The 13,357-nt window shown below is 58.1% G+C and overlaps 5 protein-coding genes across 5 annotated transcripts; 3 read left to right on the top strand and 2 right to left on the bottom strand.

Moving 5' to 3' along the window:
• Positions 1 to 114: 114 nt before the first annotated feature.
• On the top strand, positions 115 to 441 carry JDV02_006015 (uncharacterized protein; the record flags this gene model as incomplete). The annotated part of the gene is made up of 1 exon (XM_047987366.1): positions 115 to 441. One exon carries the CDS (start codon positions 115 to 117, stop codon positions 439 to 441), a length of 327 nt encoding a protein of 108 aa, XP_047843351.1.
• A 1,003-nt stretch (positions 442 to 1,444) lies between these two features.
• On the top strand, positions 1,445 to 3,018 carry JDV02_006014 (uncharacterized protein; the record flags this gene model as incomplete). The annotated part of the gene is made up of 2 exons (XM_047987365.1): positions 1,445 to 2,377; positions 2,461 to 3,018. 2 exons carry the CDS (start codon positions 1,445 to 1,447, stop codon positions 3,016 to 3,018), a joined length of 1,491 nt encoding a protein of 496 aa, XP_047843350.1.
• A 2,595-nt stretch (positions 3,019 to 5,613) lies between these two features.
• On the top strand, positions 5,614 to 6,655 carry JDV02_006013 (uncharacterized protein; the record flags this gene model as incomplete). Its single annotated transcript, XM_047987364.1, has 4 exons — positions 5,614 to 6,035; positions 6,128 to 6,241; positions 6,305 to 6,561; positions 6,636 to 6,655. The coding sequence occupies exons 1-4, from the start codon at positions 5,980 to 5,982 to the stop codon at positions 6,653 to 6,655; spliced, it is 447 nt and encodes a 148-aa protein (XP_047843349.1). The 5' UTR covers positions 5,614 to 5,979.
• Positions 6,656 to 7,639: 984 nt separating this feature from the next.
• On the bottom strand, positions 7,640 to 9,038 carry JDV02_006012 (uncharacterized protein; the record flags this gene model as incomplete). Its single annotated transcript, XM_047987363.1, has 4 exons — positions 7,640 to 8,418; positions 8,472 to 8,596; positions 8,659 to 8,773; positions 8,831 to 9,038. The coding sequence occupies 4 exons, from the start codon at positions 9,036 to 9,038 to the stop codon at positions 7,640 to 7,642; spliced, it is 1,227 nt and encodes a 408-aa protein (XP_047843348.1).
• A 646-nt stretch (positions 9,039 to 9,684) lies between these two features.
• Positions 9,685 to 13,219, bottom strand: LHS1 (lumenal Hsp70 protein). The gene has a single exon (XM_047987362.1). It carries the CDS (start codon positions 12,966 to 12,968, stop codon positions 9,921 to 9,923), a length of 3,048 nt encoding a protein of 1,015 aa, XP_047843347.1. The 5' UTR covers positions 12,969 to 13,219; the 3' UTR covers positions 9,685 to 9,920.
• Positions 13,220 to 13,357: the final 138 nt, after the last annotated feature.

The following is a 13,357-nucleotide window of genomic DNA, read 5'->3' as shown; positions in this document are numbered from 1 at the left end:
GCAGTGGTGAGTACTGCGTTGCGACGTGGCTGGTACTAGTCAAGTCGATTCGTCCAAGTCTCTTCTCGTGTTGCGCCTTAGTGCCATGCGACCACATACGCTTTGCGCTTGCTGATGGCTGCGAGAAACAGCCAGATTCCTCCTCGAGCCCGGGAGACAGGCTGTACCTCTCGGCGATCAAGGGATTTGGCGCGTGGAGCCTCCATGTCTCACTCTCGACGCGCGCAGCGACCGATCATCGATGTCAAAGCTGTCCAGACGGAGAAAAAGGTTCAGAGCATTGCCGACACTTACGGGCCACTTGGCCTGAAGTCGCTGGACGAGCCCGGCTGCACGATGAAAATCGTGTACTGCACATGTGTCCTGCAATTTCACTTCCTTCGCCTGCGAGAAACACAAGAGTCCGAGATTCACTCGGCTGCGGGGGGTCCTGACTCCTGACCGCTGCGCCCAGCATCGCCTCCACGACAGAGCTGATGAGCCATGACATTACGGGATACGAGCGCTCTTGTGTTTCGCACAGTCCAACCTACTAGTTACTTTGCACGCGTGTGTGTGCCCGTCGCCGCCGTCTTCAGGTCGCTAGTTCTGAGCCAGCCAAAGCTTCGTTCCCGTCGCACCCGGCGTCGAGGATGCGGGCCATCGATTCGCAAGCGGTCACCAGTCTCAGGTCGATGCCTCTTATCGTGGTATGGGCCATCGTCCAGAGTGTTGAAAAGCCGCCGCAAGATCCCCAGAGTTCGTCTCATTTCTGGTTGATTAAATGTCCGACGTCGTTTGGCTCCGCCGCCCGTCGTTGTAGTAAAGTGCTGACTTCGTCGAGTAGAGGCGCCAGCCCCGGTGACCCCGGACCCGGAATGCCGTCTCGCCCCGCCTGTCCACTGTGGGCCGGTCCATTGATCTTCAGGAGTCCGGCGCCTCGTTTCCAATCCATCCTTTGCCTTATCAGACGCTTCTGACACTGTGTATCTGCTGCGCATCTTGCGCAACCCGTGCAGCATACTCGTCGCAGTAGCAGTGGCCTTCGAGCCCTCCAAGGGCCGGGCTGCTAGAAATCCTGTCCCTCTCCCCACCGACAAGAGGCGGCTAGTGGCGCAACCGTGCAAGTTCTACGGCATGCTTCGCTGAGCCCTCCCAGCCTCCGTGCCGAGTACACGTAGACCCAAAACTTAAGCGGCGTCTGAGGCCATCCCTGCCCCGACTCACCTCGTAGCGGTCGCACTAAATCGGCGCCTTTGCTTTGGCTTGGACTGTGTCACGTTGAGGGACCCGGTTCATTGCTGCTGCGAGCCCGGCGGCGAACAAAACCCAAAGCGATCAGCTCTTCCCGCTCGGCCCGTGGTCGATTTGCTCTCCCTGCCCCTTCAAGTTTCTCTGTTTTCGCCGTGATCGCTGCATCATCGCGAGAGAGCAGGCCCCGTGAGGAAACGTCCCTGGTCCAGACATGCTTGGCATCCTCGACAAGGGCCAGACCCGGCCGGCATCACTTGGTTCTTACACCATGCTGGCGCCGAGGGGACTCTCCCGACGCTCCGTCGTCATCCTCGCCCTCTTTGCCAGCTTCATCGTCGGTCTCTTCTTCGCTTCGAGTCGCCTGGGCGCTCTGTGCGAAGATGGCAGCTATTGCGACATCTCCAGCTTCCGCCAGCACCTGTCTCTTGGAGGCTCTGGCAAGTCGGCCTCTCCTGGCGTTGGGTCCACGGTTGACCCTGGCGAGTGTGACCATTTTCCGGATACGTCCAATGTCCTGCTCGTGATGAAGACGGGCGCGTCAGAGTCGTACGGCAAGCTCCCTAACCAGGTCATGACCAACCTGCAATGCGTCTCCGACTATCTTTTCTTCGGCGACATGGCCCAGGAGGTCGCCGGGCACATCGTTCACGACAGCCTCGACACCGTTATTCCCGACGTCAAGAAGAAGAATAAAGATTTTAGCCTATATCACCGTCAGCAACAGTGTCCGACCGACCTCGACTCGTGCAACAAGAACCACAATATCGGCCAGGAAGCCTGGAGCCTAGACAAGTACAAGAACATCCACATGGCTGAGAAGGCCTACGCCATGCGGCCCAATCACGACTGGTATCTCTTCGTGGACGCTGATACCTACGTGGTCTGGCCGACTATGATGGAATGGCTGAGCAAACTCAGTCCTAAAGAACCATATTACCTTGGCAGCGTCGCCTATTATTCCAATTTTCCGTTTGGCCACGGCGGGAGTGGATATCTAGTGTCGCAGGCTGCCATGCACAAGCTCTTCCATGACAAGAACGGCGTTGCCAACCGGTGGGACGAGCGTGCAACGCATGAGTGCTGCGGCGATTACATGTTTTCGTTGGCTCTGCACACCGAAACGGGTGTCTCCGTGCAGAATGCGGTGCGTTGCCGACGTCCCAGGGGGCCAAGGCGAGGTCGTGATGGCCGTGAACCACGAATATTCGCTAACAGAGTTTGCCGCAGTGGCCGACGATAAACGGCGAGAAGCCGCACACGCTGCCGTACGCCGATAACGAGTGGTGCCAGCCCATCGTGACCATGCACCATGCGAGCGCGCAAGATGTGTCCGACATATACGCGTTCGAGAAGGGGCGCAACTTTAGCTACCCGCTGCGGATCAAGGACCTTTACCACGAATTCGTCGAGAACCAGCTCGTGGTGTCACGAAAGGACTGGAATAATCTGAGCGATGATGTCTTCTACCTCAACAGATCGGCGTCGGCGTATAGCGACTGGGAACTCGGCAAGGCTAAGAAAGTGGGCTTGACGGCGCTGGAGGCGGATGCGCACCGGAGCTTCGAAGACTGCCGCAAAGCTTGCGACGGCGCAAGCGACTGTCTGCAGTACCGGTTCTGGAATGGCATCTGTTCCTTCGGCAAGACCATCAAGCATGGCAACCCAACAAAGTTGGAGTCGGAGTCGTGGTGGCGGTTCCAGAGCGGGTGGAACATCAAGAAGATCAAGGAGTGGGTGGCGACACACGACACGTGCGGCCCCGTCAGCTATCCCATCCGGTCATGAGTGTATTGGCGAACCTGTCGGCGAAGCAGTGCGCATTTAAGCCTCGTGGCATCGCCGTGGACGTCTTGTCAGATCAGGCGGCCGGGTGATGACGAAGGAAGTGGCTGGTGGCGTCGAGCACGGGCCAGGGCGACGAGACTTGGCCACGGGAAGGTTCAACGGACGCCCGTCGAACCAACAGGTCATGAGTCCGGCGACCCATGCCCTTGACCGCAGCGACAAACAGCGCCAACATTGGGGACGACCAATGCAAGATTGTGAGAAAAAGAAGACGGAGGAATTTTGCCGCTGGAGAGAGCATAGGGTTAGTGTGGTTGAGGAGTCTCGGCCCAACTTTTTGGAGCAAATCGGTCATACCCGGGAGAGGACCCGATAGGGAAGGAGTTATGGAGTCTTTATTGGATGCGGCTTACTTCCCAGGGACAGCATTTTAGGGACTCACGTGCGGCGCGAACTAGCCGACAGCACATGCGCGGGAAGAAGTCAGCGAGCGAGAGAGCAATCGGGAGTTGGGACCCGGAAAATGGCCGCTGTCGCTTCGGCTCGCCTGTAAGCCAGCATCGAGACAAGATGGCAACTCCATTAGTAGTTGCGCATTTTTGGTGTATTATATGCGAAGTATGATACGAAGTAGCCAGTGACATAATGCGCATGTATGCAAGTGGGAATATGCAAGTGGGAAAAGCACAAGGAATCGAGGAATCTTGACAGCCAAGGTGTGGTCTCATCTTATTTCAATTGTGTTAAAGATGGCGAACTCACAACCACTGGGAACGAACGAGCAGTAGCATGAGCACTTGCGTGGCCAAGCAACATGCAATCAGCAACTTCATCTCAGCCGCCCCCCCGGCCGGGGAGAAGAGCCGCGAACCAACGGCACTGCGCGGGCAAAAAGGGGGTTCGACGACGACGACCACCTTGGTCAGCCCCACCGGGACCCAACATTCTCCCTACGTTAGTAACTTGGCACGTAGTAACTAACGTAGTTGTTTACCTACCCCTGGGTTTTTGGAGGCTCGCCGTCAAATTGCGGATGATGTCATCGGAGCCTCAGGAGGGATCCATCCCCAGGAGGGACGCATATCGCACTGCGCCTTGTCAAATGAGCACCATGCGACCGTGCCAGCGCCCCTCCGTGTGCTGGCAAAGTACATATGTGCTGTACAGTATACGTACGAAGCATTGCGGACAATTAGACAGGCAGAGGCGAGGCCCGTCCACGCGCGCCGGGCTCAGACAAGGACAAAGACAAGACCCGTCCGCGTGGGAACGCTGGCTGACCCCGGGACGAACGGACGGACTGGACACGGGGTCTCAGGCCGCGGCGGGCAAGATGGAACATTGAAGGAGGGAGCGCGCGCGCATGCCTCGCGACACGGACCCCGGATTTCGCGAACTGGAGTGGTGGACCGACCGGCTGCCTGCCCGGCAGGGTCCCCTGATTAATGCGGCGGAGGGCAGCTACTAAGCGGTTGATCTCTCTGAAGTGGGATAGGCGCATTGATTGACTTGACTGGTGTGATGGGTGGTGAGCACTCATTATTGTAACAGCCGGCCTTTGCATTTGCAGTCCAGTCCCCAAACTCACCAGTGGGATTGTGGAAATCACGGGGGGGGGCGTGTCCATGCCTCCCTTGCACTCCATCATTTCGCATCAGGTGCAAATCAAATGCCTTGCGGCCGGCAGACACGCAGCGCCTGATGAGCGCCCTTCTTCGGACTGTCCGCCGGTTCCTCTGTCGGCTCGCCGCCGGAAAAGGCCCCGTCAATCGGTCGGGCTGGCCAGACGGGGCTGCGATCCTCTGCCATCCGCTGCTGTCTTGTGTGCCAGCCGGAGGCGGCTGCCTAGGTAGTTAGGTTGCTTCCTCAACTCCCACACCTTCTTTTTACTGCTCCAATAGCAGTACTAACGTAGCAGTTCCTACCCACAGCCCGTGCTGCGTGTCTGCGTCGGCGGCCCCGCTGTTACCCACCGTTGCTTAGGTTCCCGCTACACCCACCCACTCGCCCGCTGTGTCAGTGGCTGAAAAGGTTGGGCTGGCAGGCGGGATGGCGGGTACGTACTGTAGGAGACGCTGGGGCGAGATGATGCAGCGTGCGTGCAGCATAACCAGTGCGGTTGCGGCCCCCCTCCCCGCCCCCCTTCCCGCTGTTTGCGGCTGGTGGAGGCGTGTTCGTGCTTGGGCCCAAGCCAAGGTACCTAACATTGAAAGCATGCACATGTGCAGCGGAACGGCTGATAGTAAGGAAGCTCGTCGTGCATGCGGGGGGGCGCGAAGCTGACGGCGACGACCATCACGCACAGAGGTCACATTGCGCTGCCGCCTGGGAGGATAATGCACCAGTACGAAGTCACAGTCAACACAAACTTATCGTCGGGGCGCGCGATGCGGGATGCGTGACGGGGTGGCATGGCCCTTTCGGCGCAGACACACGCCCCCCTTTCCCCTCCAGTGAGCCACCACCACCCCGGCCTCCCCTCTCATTCGGCCTGCTCCAAAAGCAACCCCTATCCGGACAGATTGATTGAGAAGGGGGGGAGGGGGTCCCGCTGGAAGGCACTCGCCCTCTCCTCGCTCACTGTTGACAGGGAAGCTCCCCCTGTTGCGCCAGGAACGGTACGGTAAATCTATTCTTCGACTGCCGCCTTCCGACTGGCAGCGGCCAGCTCTCCCTGTTGTTCCTCCTCCTGCTCCTCCTCCTTCTGCTACCTCCTCGCTCGTGCTCTCGCGACTCCCCATCTCGCCTCGCCTCGCCTCGCTTCGCCTTTGCATCAGAGGGCAAGCTTCCCAGCTTTATTCCCATCCGCCATCCGCGCACGCCCACGCAACATCTTTGCTGCTTCATCTTTATCGCTCCCGCGCCGCTGTGCCACCCCCTCCCGACCCAGCTTGACGACGACAAAAAGACGCCGACAGCACGCACACACCGCAACGCCAGTTACGTCGATTCGCACCCAAAATGACCGACGCAGAGCTCGACCGCGACTGGCAGCCTAACGGCCGTCGTCCACAGTCGTGAGTCGTCCCAACTCCGTCTCGACGCCGTTGACTCCCCTCTCTCGTCGCTGCCATGACAGCCAGCCATGCGCTAACCCTCCGTCTTCCAGCACCATTGCTCGTTCCTTTTCACAGGAGCTCATGGACATCTTCCGCATTGAGAATTCTTTGACGGATCTGGACCAGCAGGTTGATGAAAGGTTCGTGTCAACCTGCACAGCACTGCACGTCCTGCATGCCTGCCACGCTGGATCGAGCTTCCTCCCCGCTGACTGGCCTGTACGCAGGAGGCAAAATGTCGGCAAGAACAATCAGGAGCTCGCCGACCTCGAAGCTCGCATTCGCGAAATGGAGGACCGTCTCCGCCGAAACCAGGGCGCTCGTACTGGCATCCAAGTCAACACCAATCAATCATCGTCCCAGCAGAGGACAGAGGCGGTCGCCAAGGACGACAGTAAGCAGCGGTCCCGCCCTGGCACGGCCCGCGCGACCCAGCAAGCTCCAAGCTCAGGCAATATGCCCCCGACACCTGGGGCCAGCGAAGGTGAATATCACATCGTGACCTGCGATGAATTGGATCACACCTCCCGCTGACTTTGTCACCCTGTCTGCATCTAGACGGCAATGTCGAGTACTGATCGGGCTCTGGTCACAACATGAGCGCCCATCACTGGAGTAGCAACTTTCCTTTGGATCGATTCTGTTCCTCCGAATGCAGTAATCACATCCAGTCGCTACCTCGCATATCAAACGACTCGGCAGGGTTGCTCGACGTCCTCAAGCGTTCCTTCGTTGCCTCCTCTCGCGTTAGACACTGTTTTCCCGGCGTTCGGCAGACACCCCAAGGACTTGATTTACTTCTCCTTTCGAAGTACGGGCTCGCAGAGCAGCACAATGAGGCGACGCGCGCTGCATTCCAGGCCGCATTTTTGGTGTTGACTTGCTGGCTTTACATTTGGCGACGCCGGCCCACCTGGCAGGAACCTCTTCGATGATACAACTCTTATAATATCCGAGCGCGAGGGCTGGGACAAGACCGTTTCATATTTTTGTTGTCGATGTGATGCCAGGGAGGGCTGGGGTTGAAAGCCTTTGGAACGGAATCGTGTGACTGCTGGATCGGACGTCTTATTTGGAGCCTCGAGGCCGCATCACGGGTGGTGGCATGGTCGCAGTATCGAGTCCATCGTGTGCTGTTTGGCTGCACATTTTGCCTCCGGCCCAGGTCATGATGATGGCGCAGGAGTTCGCAGAGTTCTGACTTGTATATATCATACCGGAATGACGCCAAGGGCTCGATGTTTGTCCACTACTACCGTGCATGTCCTTGTCACGTGTCTGAGACGGGACATGTTTTCAAATTACTGGCGTTTACATTTGGTTGCTGTTTCTGCCTACGCCTGCTAGGTCGTCGGTGCTGCGAGAACGGCAGTCGACCGGCCGTATCTGACAACACAGGTGCAAGACGTCGTCACAGGCCAGCACTCAGTCAAACACCCTACTGCATTCAGCAGCCACCAACTGCCGCCGCCTACGCCTCCTTTGTCAGAACCACAATAATACATGGCGATTTCTTATTCCACCTTTACCGCCAATCTCCTCCCCTTGAGCATGGAAAGCACCTACTTCACATCATGCAGAACCTTGTTGGCGAAACCCACGCGGCCCTTCTCCACGTCAAAGGCGACGAACAAGGCCTTGAGCATCACGTCGCCCATGATGATGACGCCGTCCAGCTGGCCGGCACTCTGCATGCCTCCCCAGCACAGGTTCTTCTCGCCGCCGGCCGCTCCATAGTTGAGATACTGGCCCGGGATGACGAGTACGTGCTCGGTGCCGGGAAGCTTCAGCAGCAGGTCGGGAAGGCTATCCGTCAAGTTGCAGGGAAATCGATATGAGCCGGCCGAGCTGTCCACGCCGGGTATCTTCTCCCAATACATGCTGGCTAGCGGCTCCGGGAGGAACATGAGCGACGTCCCCGTATCGATGATAGCCTGAAATTTATGGGCCAACCAGAAGTCGTTGCCAGTCCAAGCGGTGAGGTCGAACTCGACGCTCCACATGGGGCTCGTCGGGTCGGTGTCCAGCCAGGTGATGTTATCCGAGGCGAGAGTCTGGTCCACGCGACCAAAGTCGAATCGGCTCGTTGCGTTCTTGCGAACATCGACCGTGAAAACAGGCGCCTTGAGCTGCTTCTGGAGGACTGAGAGGAATGATGGCTGAGGTGGCTGGATGTTGTTGTCCAGCAGCTTGGCCAGGCCCATGATGCCACTGAAACCTGTTTCCTTCTCGAAGCTGTCTGAAACAATCGAGGCAGACTGGATGATTGCATCTTTGATGGCGAAGTCGCCCATGCGGAGAGTGTCCTTATAGACGATGCCGACAGCGTTGCTGGCGTCCGCTGTTGAACACGTTAGATGGACACACGCAGCTCGGAGCGCAATGCATACTCACCGTATTCGATATTCCACATGGCATCCTTGATAACATGCGACGTGTTAGAGATCTTGGGGTTGTATCTCGGAGCGTACGGCCCTTGCTTGTTGACGCGGTAATTGGTGTCTGTGGACTGGACCCAGCTTGACAAAGTTCAGTACGTTGTCGCATGGGGGAAAGAGTCGGACAGGCTTTGGCAACTCACACATCCGATGAGCCGGTATCGAGAAGCACCTTGACCTTCTGCGGCGGAGTTCCGACCTCGATCTCGGCAACGTACGCTTTGTCATGGACCAAGGGCAGAGCATCGACGCGACTCTCTGACCACGAACATCAGCATCGGCAGCCACGAAGCGCACCATGGTTCCAAAACTTACCGCCCCCATCAGCGAGAGAGAGCATCTCGGCGGCGCCCTTGGGGACGCCCTTCCCCCACTTGCGATGCGCGGCGGCCCAGGCCGTGAGATAGTCACTCTCGCCGGCTTGTTTCTGAGTCACCTCGAGCGAGAAAGCGTTCTCCCCCGCGGCGAGAGAGACGCACAGCGCGGCGACAAACACGGCGAAGATGTACATGGCGATGCGCATGACGGACGGTAACGAGTCAAAACCAAACGAGTGCTGGTTGATGGCAAACAGGGTCGAAAACGAATGTGAGGACGTGGATATCGTGGGAAGGCCTCGTGGCTTGGTTTCCTTGAAAGCAGGGTCGAAGGCGGAGGCGAGGCGAGGCGCGGCTTGGCGGAAAAGTAACAACTTAAGGAGGTAGACGACATGTTTGGCCCTGGTGTGCGGTGGGTGAGAAAGCCCTGCCACCTGGGCACATCGGACGAGGAAGGTGCGAGATGACAGTCGCGACCAGCTGCGGGCGGCCACCAGGCCTGCTGTTCAGAACACCTAACTTGACACAGGTAACGACCTCCTTGACCTGCGCAGACGCAGATAGTAGCGCAGCTTTTCTCTCAGCCAGCTGTCAGCCTCCTCGATTAGTAGTGACACCCGGCACTCTGCGTGCTGGCTGGCTACCTCACATCACGGCGTCATGGCACCACGTTGATGCGCGTAGGTCAAAGGGGTCGGGATCTGCTGCCCCGAATCGCGAGCTCAGCTCGCACAACAGACGTCCTGCCAGGAACGACCCGAAATCGTGCAGCCCACCGCCCCAGAGTCACGTTTCATAGTAGGTATTTGATATCCTGGGGCGTGATGCAAGCGAGGGCAGCCAGCATGTAGCCTTTGATACTATTGTCCTGAAATGGCCCTTTGGCCACGAGCTGGAGGGCCAAATGTACTGCCGACGGCACAGCATGCTTGGCATCAGCTCCAGAGAACAGCATGTCCGATTCGTTCAATTTTACACCAAATTGTAGCCAACGCCGCGGAGCCAAATCACGCTTGCCAACCCCATCATCGTACAAAACACTCATCATGTGTTTGTTTCGAAAACGCTCTATATGGCCCAAATCAATGTTACAGTTCATCGTGCTCTGGCTTCGCCTCGCCCTTCTTCCCTGCCTTGGCTTCCTTTTCCTTGGCCTCCTCCATCTTCTTGATCTTGTCCATCATCTCCTGCAGCTGCTCATCTGTGAGCTTCCCGCTGCCGTCGCCGAACTTGATTGTGTTGACCGGATCGTCGGCGCTCTTTGTCTTGCTCTTCTTCTTGCCACCGGTGCCCTTGCTTCCCTTGGTCTTTTTGCCCTTGCTGCCAAAACTGCTTCTCATAGCTTTCACCGCGAGGTCCATGCCTGCCTTGTCGAGCTTCTGGCGCTTGTCCAAGATGTCCTTCGACAGAAGCACGGGATTGGCTGTCGCCGGCAGTGCATCTTGCTTGGCCTCCATCTCGCCGAGCCACTCCACGATCGACTTGCAGAGGGTGTCGATGTCCTCAAGATCCTCCGTCTTGTACAGTGGTGCCTCTGGGCCCGCCTCCTTGGTCTCCTCTGCCTTGTCGCCCTTCTTCGCCTTGGGGTCATCGTCCTCAAGACCATCAAATTCGCCCGTGGCCGACTCGGCCGGTGCACTAGACGTGGTAGATGAGCCTGCCGCCGAAGCGGCTGCGACCTTCTCCTCGTAGTCCGAAATTTGCTTGCGGATATCGCTGAGCCAGTGGTTGGTCTGGTTCAGGGCGCTCTTGAGGGATGAGACTAGCTCTGGTCGCTTGACAGACTCATCAATCCTGGTTTGGATGGGCTCCACGATTTCTTGGAGTGCCTTGAGCTTCTCTCTGAGAACCTCCTTGGTGGCCTCGGCGCCGTCTTCGTATAGCCAATCGCTAGTTGCGCTGGCCATTTCCGCGAGCTTTGTTCGCTCGGCCTCTGTCGACATCGAGTTGAACACCTCGGCTTCGAGAAGATCCCGGATCTTGTAGGTGTATCCTTCCAGCTGATTGAGGGCCTCCTCTCTCTGCACTCGGGCCTTATCGGACGCCGCGAAGGACTTGAGCCTATCCTTGGCCCTGGTCAACTCAGATTTGGTGAGAATGGGCACGCCGGCCTTCTCGAGGGTAAGATCGACCGGGATAGAGACGATCTGCTTCTTCTTGACTTCGGGCTTGGCTTCTTCGCTGGGCTCGCTGGCCTTGGTCTCCGTTCCAGACGTCGCGGGCGTCTCGCTAGTCTCCGCCGCAGAAGAGGTGGTAGACGTCCCAGCTTCTTCCTTGAAAGTCTCTTCTGACCCCTCCGAAGACTTATCGCCTTCATCCTTGAGGGCCTTTTGATCCTTCTTGCCAAAGCCAAAGAGGTTCTTCACGCCGCCGACGAAGCCGTCGTTTTCCGAAACTTCGGCCTCGCATTCCACAGCAGCCTTGACGACCTGGACTTCCCCGTTTTCTGAGCTGAGCTTAACGGCGACCTTGAAGGCCAGTTCTGCCTCATCGCAGGTGGGATATTTCTCCTTCATGGCGGCAATTGTTGCAGTCAGGTTCTTGGTCGTCATGGATTTGGTCTCACGATCTACATCGCCGACTTGCTGGAAAAATGCAATGGCAAAGTCGTTCTTTTCGGTGAAAGTCATCTCCTTGGTGGGACCGCCCAAGGGAGACGACGCGGTCCACAAACGCTGTCGCTGCGCCTTGCCGCTGCTTGCCGTCCACTTCAGGCCGGCGGGATACATGGGACCTTCGGTGATCCTGATCTCCTTGACGCGGAAGCTGGGGCTCAATTCGGCGGCACGGAAGCCGGCACCAAAGACGGCGGCCTCGTCGGCATTTACATTGGATCGGAGCTTCTCTGCCGAGTTGACAATCTTCTCAAGAGCCTTCTGGACGAAAGGAGTCCGCGTGGCACCGCCGTGGAGAATTACCGATGTCAAGTCGGCAACCTCAATCCCCGACATCTTGATAGCGTCGTTGATGGCTGCCGCGACACGATCTCCGTAGCCTTTGGCCATAGCTTCAAATTCGGCCCTGGTGATCTTATACTTGAAGTCGACGTCGTCGTAAAGGCCTTCGAAGCTTACTTGCGTGTTCTGGTTGGCGCTGAGAACGTGTCGCGCACGCTCAGCCTCCTTGGCAAGCTTGGCCATGGCCCTGCCGTGCGACTTGACCGAGGCGGCGGTGATTGACGCCTTCTGGGCTCCCTTGGACTCAACAAACTGCGAAACCATGTCATCCATGATCAGGTAATTGAGAGAGTCGCCGCCGAGGGTGCGGTCCCAGCCGCTGCCGAGTACTTGCACCTCCTGAACCGTCTTGTTGAACTTGCCAATGTCCTTGACAGTGCGGCTCTGGAAACGCATGACAGTGGCGCTCGTGGAACCAGCGCCCATGTCAAAGACCATGTGGTACTCGGGCTTAGCGCCGTCGTTGATGTTGGGGAATTGTCGGCTCGTCGCGTAGTTCAGGCCGACGGCGAGGCCGTCGCTAACAAGGCTCAGGACCTTCAGCCCAGCGAGCTCCGCCGCAGTCTGCACGGCACGCTTCTCCTCGATAGTGTAGAATGTCGGAACAGTGAGGACAATGGAGCGCACTGACGAGCCGTCCCCAGCGGCGGCCTCTGCGTTCTTCTGCACATTTTGCAACTCCATGGCCAGGAGCTCCTCGACGAGCCAGGCATCCTCCTTGGCAGTCAATGTGTTGCTCTTGAAGGCGGCTGTGCCCCGACTGTGAGCCTGGAGTTGCAGCGCAGGGTGCCTTGCGGCATATTCTTTGACGGCGGCGTCGTCCACGGGGAGGCCGAGCAGGGTCTTGAGGTTGGGGTAGACCTCGCCGGGAAATCGGGCGGCGATGGCCATGGCATCGGTGCCATAGAGTCGCTCAGGGAAGTGGCCATCTTTGGGAGCGGAGCCGGAAGGCTTGAGGGCGACGGCCGACGTCTCCTTGCGTCGCGAGTCTTTTGTAAGGACGATTTCGAGAGGGATGCCGGGCTTCACCAGCGTCGCTTTGATGTATTCGGTGCCGAGGTCAACGCCGAGCACCGCGGCAGCGGCGAAGACATTAGCGGAGAAGAAAAAGAGGGCTCCGAGGAGCACCATTAACGGCGACGGCCGTCGTGATGTGAACATGGTATTAGTCGTGCGCATGCGCTCCGAGCAGGCGGTGCATCCAGGTCGCAGCGCGCGGAGGGAGGGAGATGTATGGCAAGAGCTGCCGCTCACGCAAGTCCAAATATGATGTACAAGAAGGGAGAGAAGAGATGGAACTGGAAAAAGAAAGGAATGAATTGGGCGTGCCCAGAGCTATGTTTCTGCACGGGCTTGGCGCCAGCGTTGAACGGTCGATGTGGCCTCAACGGTGGACTCGGACGGGGAGCTGGACGGAGGCTTGCGAGAAGTTCGGCCACCTCAGGGCAAAGAGGACAACTTGCAGCGATGGGAGCGCCCACTGTGACGAGCCCTTCAAGGGCCCCACCACGGCGTAGGGCTGCCTGCCGGACCGATAGGACCAGAAGAAGCTCCGATAAGGGGGTGAT

Source organism: Purpureocillium takamizusanense, chromosome 5, assembly GCF_022605165.1.
Source record: "Purpureocillium takamizusanense chromosome 5, complete sequence".
NCBI classification, from domain to species: domain Eukaryota; kingdom Fungi; phylum Ascomycota; class Sordariomycetes; order Hypocreales; family Ophiocordycipitaceae; genus Purpureocillium; species Purpureocillium takamizusanense.
This window is presented reverse-complemented; position numbering and strand designations above follow the sequence as displayed.